The sequence below is a fragment of the Heterocephalus glaber genome, unplaced genomic scaffold (assembly GCF_053883595.1).
Source record: "Heterocephalus glaber isolate CG9 unplaced genomic scaffold, H.glaber_assembly_v1.0 deba00001481, whole genome shotgun sequence".
Lineage (NCBI taxonomy): Eukaryota > Metazoa > Chordata > Mammalia > Rodentia > Bathyergidae > Heterocephalus > Heterocephalus glaber.
The window spans coordinates 33,064,456-33,079,642 of NW_028258317.1; the positions used below are offsets into that span (position 1 = coordinate 33,064,456).

The 15,187-nt window shown below is 37.4% G+C and overlaps 1 protein-coding gene across 4 annotated transcripts in view; it reads right to left on the reverse strand.

The window, feature by feature from the left end:
• The window catches only part of Dennd4c (DENN domain containing 4C), a 118,363-nt gene that overhangs the window by 50,750 nt on the left and 52,426 nt on the right, over positions 1-15,187 (reverse strand). For 2 of the 4 annotated variants that reach the window (XM_004838333.3, XM_004838332.3), the window contains 3 exons: positions 12,073-12,248; positions 4,117-4,217; positions 3,241-3,459 (listed from right to left, as the gene is read on the reverse strand). In XM_004838333.3, the coding sequence (XP_004838390.1) occupies positions 3,241-3,459; positions 4,117-4,217; positions 12,073-12,248 (496 nt within the window). Of the gene's footprint in view, positions 1-3,240; positions 3,460-4,116; positions 4,218-9,414; positions 9,463-12,072; positions 12,249-15,187 lie in introns of those variants that run through there. The other 2 variants (XM_087183420.1, XM_087183421.1) reach the window with 2 other exon arrangements.

The following is a 15,187-nucleotide window of genomic DNA, read 5'->3' on the forward strand; positions in this document are numbered from 1 at the left end:
ATTAATTTCCCTATTTCTTACTTTTTTATTGTGGCTACTAGAAATTTATAATTATCTATGTGCCTCACAATATATTTCTACTTAAAAAATTTTATTTTTTTGGATCGGGGATCGAACTTGGGACTTTGCACTTGCAAGGCAGGTGGCAGAACCACTGAGCTAAATCCTGGGGCCCACAATATATTTCTATTAGACATTGTAGCTCTTGATCCAACCACAAGTTTACAGGAAGGAAGTACAGGTGGATAGAAGAAATGTCAAATAATACAAAGATACACTCAAGCAAATCCATATATAAATCCAGGAAATTTCAAAGGAATAACATAATTTATTATAGGAGAAATGATACTGTGTTTGGAATGTGCCTTAAAATGAAAAGGAAAGGGAGAAAAAGAAAAGAGGAAAGAAATGAAGGGAGGGAATAAGGGAGTGAGGGAAGGAAAGGAAGGAGGGAAAGTGGGCAAACACAGATGAAACAAAATTGTTAAAGATGAATGATAACTGTATAAGGGTATATTATTCTATTTTATTTGTAAGAGTATGTCTTATAAAAAGTTAACCCAAAATCACTAGCTAATTCCTATTCATTTTGAGATGCCTAATTTTTTTTTTTTTCTTTTTTTGGTATGGGGATCAAACTCAGGTCCTTGTGCTTGCACAGCAGGCAGTGAAACCACTGAGCTAAATTCCCGGCAAGATGCCTAATCTTGTTATTTCTTCAGGAAAATTTCTCTTACCAAGTTAGCAATCTCATTGGAATTAATGTTTTCCTCATATAATTAGTATTTGTATAATTTTATTGTCTAATATCTATATTCCCTAATCACTTTCCCATCAATAGGATAAAACACCAGATATTGAGCCAGGCGTGGTGGTGTGTGCCTATAATCCCAGCACTTTGAGAAGCTGAGGCAGGAAGATCCCAAAACCAAGATCAGCTTGGGCCAATTGGTGAGTTAGCAAGACCCTGTCTCAAAATAAAATAAAAAGGACTAGGGATATAGGTCATTGTGAAGACCCTGGGCTCAATCCCCAGTACTGGGTGGGCTCAAACCCCACAATTTAAAGGAGAGGTGGATTTTGGTCCCAGGCTTCCGCCAGTTCCACCCTTAGTCAACTGGCTCCAAGGCAGAAACAGCACAGTGCAAGGACCCGGTGGAGCTAAACTGTTCCACTGTGGCAGTCAGGAAGCAGAGAAGGGAGCGGCCAGGGAGAGGAACACCCCCTTCCAGGTCATCAGCTATGTGCCCCCACTTCTGAACACGTGAAACTTCACAGGGCATTTAGACTGAAATAACAACATAAACCAAATGCTGTACTCTTTACTACAAAAACCTTAGGACTCAGAAACTAAGTAAATATCTGTATTTCCCATTGGTAATATCATGTATCCAGAGAGCAAATATTAGTTAATCCACTACTGCCATTAGGGAAAAGTCAATATCCTTAGACTGGCCTTTCAGACTACCCATAACCTGAGACCTGATCTTGTTTTCAGCCTTATCTTCCACACACATCTACGGCTCTTCACTTCTGATGAAATCATACCAGTTTTTTTGATACATGCTGTGATGATGGGTTAAATTGTATTCTCCTAGAAATTCCTATGTTACCTCAGAACATGAGTGTATTTGGAGGTCAGGTTTTGAAAAAGACAAGTGAGTTGAAAGGAAGTATGACTAGTATCCTTATAAGAGGAACTGGACACAAACAGAAGCAGACCACAGGGAGAAAACATTATCTGTAAGCCAAGAAAAAAGTCCACAGAAGAAACCAACCCTATTAGCACTTTGATCTTAGTCTAGCCTCCAGAGCTGTGAGGAAATAAACTCTACTTGTGGTACTTTGTCACGGCAGCCCTGGCAAACCAATACATATGCCTCTGCTTTTGTTCCTGATGTATATTCCATTTTGTTATTACCACCAGTAATACTGTTTTCTCTTCAGATTGTATAAATCCGTCGCCTTTTATAACCACCAACAATACAACTAAATGTTATCACTATTTTAAAGTACTTTTATTAGTTGCTCCCCACATATTTTATTTAAAACTCACAACCATAAAATATTATTCCCATTTATTAATGTAAACCCAGAAAGGGTTTACAAATGACCAAACACATATTCTAAATTAGTTCTGAGTGGTTAATAGCTATGGACTTTTAGAAAGCTTTTTCCATTCCTCTCCATTCATTTTAAGTCTCCCTATGCTTCAAATTCACGTTTTTCTTTAATGAAGTCTTCCAGAATATGCATTTGGGAGAGTGTTTTTTTTCTGAATTATTGTGTGAAATCTGTTTCCTTGAGTACTTGTTCTACTTTTAAAACATTTTAGATTTTTTTTCCACTTAGAATTCCAGTTACATTTTTTAAATTTCTTTCCATCCCTACACAGTAACTAGTCAAACTCAATAAATGGTGACTGAATATGCGAGTAAATTATCCTGAAGCAGAAAGATAAAAGGACAAAAAGATTATTGGCAGTAATATTTTTTATAAAAAGTAACTGCTGAATAAAAGTACAAAAAGTAAAATAATTTTCATATGACTATCGATGTAGATGTAAAGTTGCTACTACATAAAAAAGTAACTGAATAACATAAAAAAATTTTTATAACTCTATAAAGTAACACACTGTAAAGAGAATGAGTACATATTCGCCAGGAAACAAAGTTACATTTGTCAGAATGTTTAAAAAGTGGTGGCCTCATTCTACAAACTAATGGTTAGGGAATCTTTCAAGGCAAGAGAGCATAATTCCAAGAACTATGCAAAACTGAGGAAACAACTAAAGGCAAATCACCAGCTATGTTTTACTAAACAACAGATCATACAGTACTTTAAATATGAACATCTTTGACTTTTCATAATTAAAGTGCAGTTTCAGATTTCTTAGGGAAATAAATAACAGGCTATAAAAATTAAAAGAAGACAGAAGCAGTGGCACACATCCATAATCCCAGCACTTGGAGGCGTGAGGCAGGATAACCTCAAATTCAAGGCCAGACCAAGCTATATAACAAGTTCAAGGCCAGCCTGGACTAGAGTGAGATCATATCTCAAAGAAAATTAAAAGTAAATAAAAATTCTTTATTCATAGATACATTACAAATTCATGGAACTGCATTATATTTTAATATAAGTCTCTAAGAACTTTAATCAACATTTCATGGTAACAATACCAAATAGAAAACATTTTTTACTTCAATCAAAAGGAACTGTATTTTCAACGTTACTCACCTTGTCGATCAAACAAAGAATCTACAGCTGTGGCTTTCTTTGAAGGAGCCTCTGTGATTGGTCTGAGATATGTTCTGTATCCTTTTAAAATAGATGCCATAAATCGCAAAAATGCCTCTTGAATTTCCATCTCAAGTTGCATCATTTTTTTTTGCCAGGAGAAATCTGCTTCAATTGGAGTCATCTCTACTGCAGAACCTTCTTGAGTTTTTCGGTGAACTGACAAAGTAAAAACAAAAAACAACGGCATTAATGCATAAAATTCTATTTATGTAATGACTACTGGTTAAGGAAAGAGTCAAACTACAATAAAGTTCACTACCTTTTGAAACTCCTCTCTGATTACCATAAGGAGATCACTGACAGGCTGGCAAAGTCTCAAACAAGCAGGGCACAGAAAATATGCTCAACATTCATTAATCACACACTGATTTCCTATTACTGGGACTTTGCTACATAACAAGATTTTTCTTAAATTCCACAAAATTGGGCTGGGGTTGGGCACAGTGGTACAGGTAGGGCATCTGCCTACCATGCATAAGGCCCTACATTCAATTCCCAGCACTGTGCAACCAAGCTAAAAACATCAAGTGGGGCAAAATTAAGTTTAAACTTAAGAAGAATTCTCTCATACACATTGTTTCACCTAAAATATTCGTTTTTTTGAGTGAGGCATGCTGGTGCACGCCAGTAATCCCAGCATGTGGGAGGCTGAGTCAGAAAGATTGTCGAAAACTGAAGACGGGCCTGAGCTACATAGTAAAGTTTAAGGCCAGCCTGAACTACAGTAAGGTGAGATACCATCCCAAAAGTTCCTTTTTTGAGTTTGATCCTCGGCACTACCCCGCCCCCAAATTCCTTTTTCCTTACATTTACCTGAAGATAGCTGAGGATATAATTTCCTTAAGGTGCTAAGGAGATTTTTGCATGGCTTTTTGGGAAGCTGCTTCCAGGTCATATTTTTCTTTTCGTCTGATCTATTAAATAAGAGCACAATTAGTAAAATCTGTTAATTTATAATCTGTTTTTACTAAGCAAAAATTCTGATGGCAAACTTAGAAAAAGAAAAGGACATTTGATAGCAGTTATAATTGACACAGGCAATCTGAAATAAGTGATTTTCAAGGCAGTTCTCTTTTCATTTCAACTAACTTCAATCAATTTGGTTTTCTCCAAACTCTCTAACACGGATTTTCAATGCTGGAGTTAGGAATGCAACTCTGAATCGAAGTCTTATTTCAAAAGTTACATTGTACAATTACAACATTTTAAGTATTGAATTAATTAATCTGAGACTTCAAATTACTTATTGGTGGGCTTCTAAAATACTATTGCCTAAATTGAAAGACTATAATTTAAGTAAGCATTAAAGCTATATTTAGTTCATGCAGTTCTATAGTACTTACTTAAAACATATATCACAACATCATTATTCAACATAATAAAACACTAAATAAAAACCCAAAGAGGCCAGGGGATTTAGCTCAGTGTTTCCAACGCCTGCCTTGCAAGCACAAGGTCTGGAGTTCAATCCCCAGTACCAAAAAAAACCCAAAGATACAGAAATGACTATGATATTACTAAAAATTTAAGTTTCCAGAATTTTATATTCCAAGAATATAAACTATAATGGCCATAATGGCTTGAAAAGTGTTCTTACAAAAGTTAGCAAAAATATAAAACATTCCTTTAAATTCATAGTTCAAGGCCAGAGGGAGTAAAAATGATCAAGATGAAATATGATATAACCCAAACTGAATGTAATCACAATGTATTACAAACAGAAACTAACAAAAAAATTAAAAATAAAATAAATGTATGGTTCACCTAGCAAAAATGTCAGTGAAGTAAGTCTTCAGGGTTGGAGAGTAATGCCCAATGCCCATCTGTCTCGAGGATTAACAGCGAGCCTTAGATTTTCTCAAAGGTCTCTAAAAGGTCAGGAGACAATCTTCATCCCTAATTAGGGTGTTGCACTCACACCTTCAAATAAAACAAACCCTTGAAATGCTGACACTATTGAGATTTCAACTGAGAGAGGAGGGATCTCCCCTTGAGAAACTGTAACTACAGGTTGCCAACAGTTAAACCTGTTTTAGGATGTGACTACACATTACTAGCATGGTCCAAAAAAGAAAAACTCCAAGTAAAGATTAACTTCAAGTACTCCCTAACCAGCAATCTCACTGACAGAGAAGCAAACATGATGCCCTGTCCAGAAGGGCAACTGATTAATAAAGTAGTTAACACTTCCTATGTGCCAGGTACTATTAAAAGATAAATATTTTGTTGTTGTTTTGGTTTTCTGAGACATGGTCTCGGTATGTAGCCCAGGCTGGCCTCAAACTTGAGGTGATCCTCCTGCCTTAGCCTCCCAAGTGCTGGGATTACAGGTGTATGCCACTATGCTCAGCAAACATTTTAACGTCTTAAACTGTAATGTATTTTTAAATTGACAGCATGTTACATTTAATTCTGATCAATTTCTTATTTTGTGTATTCTAATATCTTAGTGCTACCTTTTAACCCCCCAAATTAAACACTGTCATTACGATCTGGGCTATCATCGGTTTACAACCTGGTCCAAAATCTCCTATCTGCGTGACGTCCCACAAATCATATAAAGTGTTATTATATAGAGAAAATCTGAAATTAAAAATATGGAAAAATATACATCAAACATTAATTACTGCTGGACATGGTGGTGCACACCTGTGATCCCAGTGCTCAGGAGGCTGTGGCAGGAGGATCGCCATGAGTTCAAGGCCAGCCTGAACTACATAGAGACCCTGCCTCAAAAAAAAATAATAATTAATTAATTACTGTGGTAATGTCACAGAGTCGCACAAAGAACACTAAGGAGTTTTAAAAATCAAGTAGATGGGGCTGGGGATTTAGCTCAGTGGCACCGTGCCTGCCTTATAAGTGCAAGGTCCTGAGTTCAATCGCTGGTACTGGGAAAAAAAAAATAGATGGCAGAAATACACACCGAACTGAAAGAAAAAAAAAACCCAGAAAGTATTATATACCAAACAAGTGCTATGGGTAAAGCTACCCATCAGGCCAATATCATTTATAAACATGAATGCAATCATCCTAACTTCTTGGCAAATTTAGTCTACTTGAATATTTTAAAAATAGTGTAACAGTATGTATTTTGGGAATTCAAGGATTGTTTACTACTAATTTATTTTATAATACTGTGTCATTTACCACAGAGTTTAAAGGAGAAAATTTTAATGCTCATCTCAATATACTGAATTACAAAAAGCATTTGTAAAATTCATTATGTATTATTTTAAAATGCCAGGTATGCCTATAATCCCAGCACTAGGGAGGCTGAGGCAGGAGGATCACCATGAGTTCAAGGTCAGCCTGGGCTAATGAGACCTGTCTCAACCACCCCCCACCAAAAAAAAAAACAACTAACAATCATCTAGAAATAAAAGGAAACTTCTCTAAATTTATTATTACATAATTAAAAGCCTAAGATGGGGTTGGCAAACTTTTTACTATCAAGGGTAAGACAATGAATGTTTTAAGGTTTGAGAACCATGTTTTCTCACAGCTACAGAAACCTGCTATTGCAGCAAGAACACAGCCATGCACCACGTGTGAATGGGTAAGTCTGGCTGTGTCCTAGGAACACCTTTATCTACAAACACGAGCCCTGGGCTAGAGGTCCAACCCTGCTGTACGGCCATAATCATACCTACTAACGGGGAGCTACTCAAAGCATTCTCTCTGAAAGGAGAAGCAAGACAAGATGCCAGCTATCACCATTTCTTTTTTGGTTTGTCTCTGTTTTGGACACAGGGTCTCACTTTGTAGCCCAGGCTGGACTCAACCTTGCTACATCCTCCTGCCTGAGCCTCCTGAGTGCTGAGATTACAGGCGTGTGCCACCACACCTAGCTACCACTTCTGTTCAACATTAGGGGCTGGGGATTTAGCTCGGTGGTTCCGCTGCCTGCTCCCACAAGCGCAAAGACCTGAGTTTGATCCCAAGTACAAAAAAAAAAACAAAACCATAAGGGGCCGGGGATTTAGCTCAATGGCACCACGCCTGTCTTGCAAGCACAAGGTCCTGAGTTCAATCCCTGGTACAGGAAAAAAAAAAAAGAACGTAAGGTAGCAAGCAGTAGGTCTAACAAAAGACATGTATAATCTTTACGCAGAAGAGGTAAAGTTTATTAAAAACTAAAAAGATCAATCAAGTGAAATATTACATTCATAAGGAGACTTTATGTCAAAAAAATACCATTTGCACTAAATCAACCTATAAATTCAATGGAATTCTAAACAAAATAACAACATAGTTTTGTGTGGAGCTTAACCTGATGGATGATATTAAAATTTATATACAAAAGCAAAGGAACAACAGCCAAAACAATTTTAAACAAGAACGGGGGTAGAGGGGACTGGTAATCTCATAACTTTTAAAAACAGCTTCATTGAGTTAATTTACATACCATATAATTCATCCATTTGAACCAATTCCATGGCTCTTAGTACGGTCACAGAGTTGCATAACCACACCCATAGCCAATTCTGAATATTTCCATTACCTCAAAATGAAACCCAGACTCCCAATATTCCCCAGTATACTCTCATCCTCCCCACCCCACCCCAAGGGAACCAACTTACTTCCTGCCTCTCTAGATTTGTCTATTTTGAACCTTTCACATAAGATCTTTTAGCATATTATTTTCAAGGTTCATCCACGTTGTACACAGTCTAACCCTAAACTCATTACGACAGTCTAATACTGGGCAAGAGGCACACAGTCCAGAAACACATACAGACACTGGTGTAGTAGAGCTGACAAGGAAGACCAGTAGGCAACAGATTAACTTGCCAATAAGCAGTCTGGAGCACAGGTCTGTAATCCCAACACTGGGGAGGCTGAGGCAGGAGAATGACCATGATTTGAGCCAGCCTAGGCTACGGAGTTGAGTTTAAGGGCAGCCTGAACTGCACAGCGAGACCCTACCTCAAAAAAGAAAAGAAACCAAGTCTGTATGACAATTGTTTATGTGAAAAAATGGTAACAAGGGTATCACTATGTCACACCGTGTACTCTTATCAAATTTAACTGAATTAAAGACCTAAATGGAAGAGACAACAACTTTGCAACTAAAAATATGCATGACAGTATTTCATAACCTCAAGGCAAAGATTTCACAAAAAGGAATCACAAACACACACTGGGAATATAGCCCAGTGGTAGAGTATGTGCTTAGCACCTGTGAGGTCCTGGATTGGATCCCCAGGACTATAAAGAAAAAAAACAAAAGAACTAGAATCAGTAACCAATAAAGAAAAATTGAGGGTGAAGCAAGAGAAATACTTGAGCACAGGAGTGTGAGGGCAGCACAGGAAACACAGAGATCCTGTCTCATTAAAAAAAAAAAAAAGGAATATCCGACTAAAAAGAGGAATAGAATACCAAAGAGCAAAAATCTAAATGTTTAGCTGACTGGGGAAATGTAAATTCAAGCCACAGTGAGATGCTCTCACCGTCAAATTAGCAAGCAATTTAGTCTGACCATAATAAGTGCTGCAGGCACAGGACATGGGGATTCTCATCGGTGCTAGGTGGTGGTAACCCTGGAGAGTGCTTCAGGTTTGCTTTCTAGGTTAAAGGTGCTCACTCTCCACCACACAACCAATTAGCTCTTCCAGGCATAAGCATCAGAGGAATGCTAGCCCATACACTCTGGAAGTATGTACGGCCTAGTTCATAGCTGCAAAGATACAACCTACATACCCATCAGTCTTGCTGATCACAGAAAATGAATCTGGGATTCGAGTATTGATGTAAGAACATCACGAAGAATGCGGAGCCACTCACAGAAAACTACTGACATACAAAAAGTTTTAAAGCATGCAAAACAAATTCATCTAGATCAATAATACATAATAAATGGATATGAAACACATGAAAATTAACTTTATAGACCAAACCCAAGATAATGGTAATGGCCACCTCTGGGTGGACATGACATGATTGTGGAGGACTATCCAAAGGTTTCAAGTATATTGGTGATATTGCATTTCTTAGTCTGTGTGGCAGACAGATAGATGGGAATTATTTGCATTATTCTCTACCACTTTTAGATATCTGGAATATTTCATAATTCTCTAAGTACAACTCACAGTTAAAATAACTCACAGTTGGGCCGGGGATTTAGCTCAGTGGTTTCGCCGCCTGCTGCGCAAGCTCAAGGACCCAAGTTCAATCCCCGGTACCAAAAAAAAAAAAAAACAAAAAACTCAGTTATTTTAGAAAATGTTATTTTGATTAATAGAAGTTTTAAGTTATTCAAATAACAAAATTAAGAATGTCCACAGTATTATTTAGAATAGTAAATAAGGTAAAAATCTGAGTAACAGATTGGTAGTCGTTTTTTTTTTGTTTTTTTAAATTTTTTAGACAGGGTCTCACTTTGTAATTCAGGCTGTCCTTGAACTCACTATGTAGCCTCAAACTCATGGCAATACTCCTGCCTCAGCCTCCTGAGTGCTGAGATTACATGCGTGCACCACCACGCCAAAGGACTACAATGAAACATCTCAATAATAACTGTTTTTCAGAGTGGCTTACAAGTAACAAAATATATACAAGAAATATTTAATTCATGTAAGTGGTTCATTATTTCCAGGTTGTAAGTAAATCTACGGAGCTACTACAGCTATACTGTATAGCTTCAAAGCAGTGGCAGGTCAATTTGAAACTTACTTTTTTTCAAAATTACAACTTTTTTTTTTTTGACACAAGGTCCCGCTAAGTAGACCAAACTAGTCTTGAACTCATGGTGATCCTCCTTCCTCAGCCTCCCAAGTGTTGGAATGACAAGTGTGCACCTCTACGTCCAGCTTTTATTTTACAACTTATGTTTTTTTCCTTTCTGAAATTATTCTTTTGTTTTGCTTTAATATTGTTTATGATTTAGTAGAAGGAAGTAGACATTTGCTATAGTACTGTTTCACAATTTTATTTTTTTTTTTTAATTTTTGCTCTTTGAGACAGGTCTCACCAGCCTTGTAGTTCAGGCTACACTTGAACTCACTATAAAGCTCAGGCTGACCTTGAATTGGTGACCATCCTGTCTCAGCTTCCCTAGTGCTGGAATTAGAGGCCTGTGGGTCACCATGTCAGCTAACAATTACTTCTGTTGCTCATTTTCTGACATTCCATTCCAGTGAGAGCAGCACACTGTCAGCTTGGCTTTGTGGCTGCTAATAGTCATACTTCTTTGAAATGGAATACATTTCCAGTTGTTATCTAAAACAAATTTTGGTCATTATGTCATAAAAGTTGGGCTGTGACAAAGTTTCTTCTATAGGTGGCACAATGAATAGCCTCATAATTCTTTTATTTGCTCCTCGCAGAGGGTGGCCAGTGGCTGCAGGTCTCTCCTGAAATTATTCTTTTTGATTTATGTACCAATGTCTTCCCATACAATTCTATTCAGGCCTGACCCAAATTTGTAATCTGTTCGTTTTTCTGCCAGTCTCAAAGAGTAAAGAATAAAAGTGTTCCAGGACCTAAAAGTTGGCACCAAATCTAAAGAACTTCTAAAACTTACTTCCTCCCCTTCCCAACTTTTTGGGGGAATTGACTCTTAAGCATCCATCCAGAGATACTTCATTTATAAATGTGATATGCTATGCTTTGAACTCTCAGCTGTATCACTGCTGTACTTATTTTCCTTCAACGAACACAGACTATGATGGGGGGTTGGGTCTCGTATGTAGTTCAGGCTGGTCTTGAACTCATGATCCTCCTAGTTCACCCTTCCAAATGCTAGGAAGGACACCATCACGCTCAGCTCTACCTTCCAAGTGCACCAACATGCCTGGCTCTATGGCTTGTTCTTATCAATATCAATTTCTATGCAGTAAAGAACAGATCCTAGGCTGGCAAAGTAGCTCAATGGTAGAGCACTTGCCTAGCATGTGTAAGGCCCTGGGTTTGATTATTGGAATTGTGAAAGGAAGAAAAGAGGGAAAGAAGGAAGGAGGCAGGAAAGAAGGAAGAAGGCAGGAAAGAAGAAACTTCTATAAAATTCAAATCCTGATAACCAAGAAAATGGTGTAACATCATCCTCTATAGCAGTGACGGCGAACCTTTTAGAGCTTTCAATGACACGAACAACCTACTGTGGCATTCATATCATAGGTTCGCCACCACTGCTCTTATAGCAATTATACTTTACTTCAAATAGGTAAACCTATTTTACTTACATAGGGATTTTGTTTGAATTTTTTTTTTTTTGGTACCGGGGATCGAACTCAGGTCCTTGTGCTTGTGCAGCAGGCAGCGAAACCACTGAGCTAAATCTCTGGCCCAACATAGGGATTTTGTAGTAAACCTAGTAGGGATATCATCTCTTGAGTTCTGAAAGCAGTGATTAACCTTTTTTTTTGAAACAGGGTCTTGTTCACCCTGGTCTGGAACTCAGTATGTGTCCAGGCTGGCCTCAAACTTGCAGTGATCCTCCTGCCTCAGCCTCTGGAGTGCCCAGATTACAGGTGTGCACTACCATGCCTGGCAATTTTTTCAAATCCATATTCCTTTTTGATAAATCCAAATTCTCCTGCCTACCATTAACATTAACTGAATATTTTGAACATTTTCATTTTTAATATATTTTTTTCAAAATCACAGCTTTCCCATATCGATACTTTTCTTGAGAATTGTTGTACTGAAGATGAAGACTTATTAACAACTCCCCAAAACAGCTATTTCTAGATGTTTTCAAAGAGCTGTAACTATGTATGGTGAAAACTGCAAAGGTAGCAGATAATATAAAGTCAATCAACTTACACATATAACATGTTTGTATCCAAGTCAATGCAAACAACATCTTGTGGTGGGTCATGAAGATCAAAGTACCTTGAGTCGACTCCAACTATGAATGGTACAGGTGCACTGAGCACTGCAGCCAGTGACAGAGGACACAAGGGAATATACGGGCATTCCCAATGAAATGGAAAGATCATCTGGGGGAAAAGTTTTTAAACAGTTAACCAGATTTTAATTTGAATGAAAATTACTTAGTTAACTAATATTACTGAAAAGGGGCCCTGAAAAGCAGTGAAGTTCAGCTTTTTAAAACTTCATTCTAAAACTGAACAACTATATTACTAAGCAAAATTATAAACAAATGTGACTAAAAACTTTAAATATGACAATGATCAGAAGCACAATAAAAATGCCAATAGTTCTTGGCATGTGAATTCTTCTAGTACTTGTATAAAGCCCACATTCCCATTTTATGGAAAGAGTGAAAGTACAGAGATAAAACTGTCCCCCAAAAATCATAAAACAAACTTATGCATTTTAATATTTATGTATTCCATCCATCTATTCTCACAATAACCTTTGGCCAAGATCAAACTAAGAGCACTAAGGACTTCTTAAAATCTTGCCAGGCATGGTAGCCCAAGCCTGTCTGTAATCCCTGCACTCAGGAGCCTGAGGCAGGAAGATCGCTATGAATTCTAGGCCAGCCTGGGCTACATAGTAAATTCAAGGCCAGTGTGAACTACAGTGAGACCCTGTCTCAAAAAACCAAACCAAACAAAACACCCAACTAATGGTCCTGGAAGTATATAGCTCCGTGGTAGAATTCATGCTTAGCATGAAGAAGGCCCTGGGTTCAACCCCAAACACTACATTAAAAAACACCAATAAAAAAACAAGTGTGGTACCACACACCTGTAATTCCAGCACTCTGGGAGGCTGAGGCAGGAAGAGCACAAATTCAAACCTAACCCAGGCAACTTAGTGAGACTGTCTCAAAAAAAAAATATTTTTTTTAAAGAGTTGGGGATATAGGTCAATGCAAAGGCCTTGGGTTCAATCCTCAGTATCAATAATAATAATAATAAATTTAAATTAATGATTCTTTTGGGAATAGTAAGTCACTTGAGAATGTCAACAAAAAATTAGCTGTTCAAATAAACATTTAAAATAATCTACCGCCTGCCTTGCAGGCATAAGGTCCCAAGTTCAATCCCCGGTACCAAAAAAAAAAATCCAACTTCAGTGAAGCTGGACATCTCAGAAACAGTCAATACAAATTGTTCTGCAAGAATCTTGATGAATATAACTGTACTTTATATACCTAAAATGTACCAATAAGCTTAATGGGAAAAAAAATACAATAAAAAAAAATAGAATCTTTACCCTTTGTCTTTACAAAGATCTACTTTAATTATAACATGTATTCTTTAAAAACGAAAACACATACACAATTGTCTGTTAAGTTGAAAATTTCTAAATAATCAGCTAATATGAAAATGTTAATCACTGATAATAAATTTTTGCTCTCACAAAAATCTTCGCACTCTTTCAAAGTCTTGCTCAATTCTCTCATCCTTATACATCATCATTCACCCCAAAAGATGCCTCCAGCACTCACCACCTCTGCCAGTTACTAAAAATGGTTACTTAGGATTGGATTCAATTATTACTTTGTATCTGAGTACTTACTAGGTGTCCAGCACTGTTCTAGATGACAAGACCATAGCAGTGAATAAAACAAAGATCCCTGCCTTCATATCCAGGATTCGAATCTTTTTTCTATAAAACGTATTCAATTATTTTAAGCCTTCCAAGCCATACTATCTCTGTCACAATGACTTAACTCATTTGTCTGTCATGAAAACAATTATAGGTAATTTGTAAATAAATGCCTTCTGTTTCAAACAAACTTTATTATTTGGAAAAACAGGTGATAGGCAGAATTTGGCCATAGTTTGACAACACCTGATCTTAGATGAAAAGGTAGAAAACAAACAAAAGATGCAATAAATACAATATGAAGTGATATGATGTTATAAATAAAGTGTATATTATGAAGTGATGGAGCTATAGAAAAAGTAAGGCCATGTGAAGGTAATTAGAGTTTAGACAGGAAAAAGCAAAAGCAAATTATATAACTGTACTGAAACCGGAAGACAAGGGATTTAGCGTAGGGGAAAACATCTATGAGAAGAGTGCTTTAAAGAGAAGGAATAGGGCAAGAAGAAGTAGTACAGGCCTGTAACCCCAGCACTCAGGAAGACACAGGCAGGAGGAGTGAAAGTTCAAACCCAGTCTGAGCAACTTAGTGACCATGAGACCCTGTCTCAAAATTTAAAAAATTGAAAAGGGCCAAGGATGTAGTGCAGTGTAAAGGCCCTGGTTCAGTCCCTAGCACTGCAAAACAAAATCAAGGAATAGCCAGGGCAAAGGCCTAAAGTATAGGGATTGTTACAGTGGTAGCAAAAAAGCCAGTGGTGGTGGAAAGAATGAGCAAGGGACAGAGTTGTGGAATAACAAGTTGAGACAGCTGATGGGCAAACCACTAGAACAGGACTTCCTAAGGACTTACAATTTCCTTGAGTTAAAATTATCTTCTATTCAATAAAAGATCTTACACCCACAACCAAGAAATTTCAGAACAAAGCTATGTAACAGCCACATATGACATCCCTGTCTACTCCTTGGACTTTGCAACACATCCGTAAATAGGGTCATTTTCTAAAAAGCACTTAAAGATTTTTATCAATCTTTGCTTTGAGTCTTCACTCATTCTTTGATATTCAGATCATTTTCCTGTGGAAGGATCTGTCCTGTTACCATTCTTTTCAGTTGTTTGGTCTTCAAGTGGTAACTTGCCTAACGGCCACATCTTGATTTATCAATGATACTGTATACAACTCAGTTCTCCAACATCAGTTATCAAAGGAGTGGGGCGGGGACGACATAAAAAAGATTAAGAAGTGTTATGTACATGTACCAACTCCCCACAATGAATGTAATCATTATGTACTACAAACATGGACTAATAAAAATGGAAAAATTTTTAAAAATCAGTTACCACTGCTGGGCATAATGGTGCATGCCCGTAACCCCAGCACTCAGGAGGCTGAGGCAGGAGGATCGCCATGAG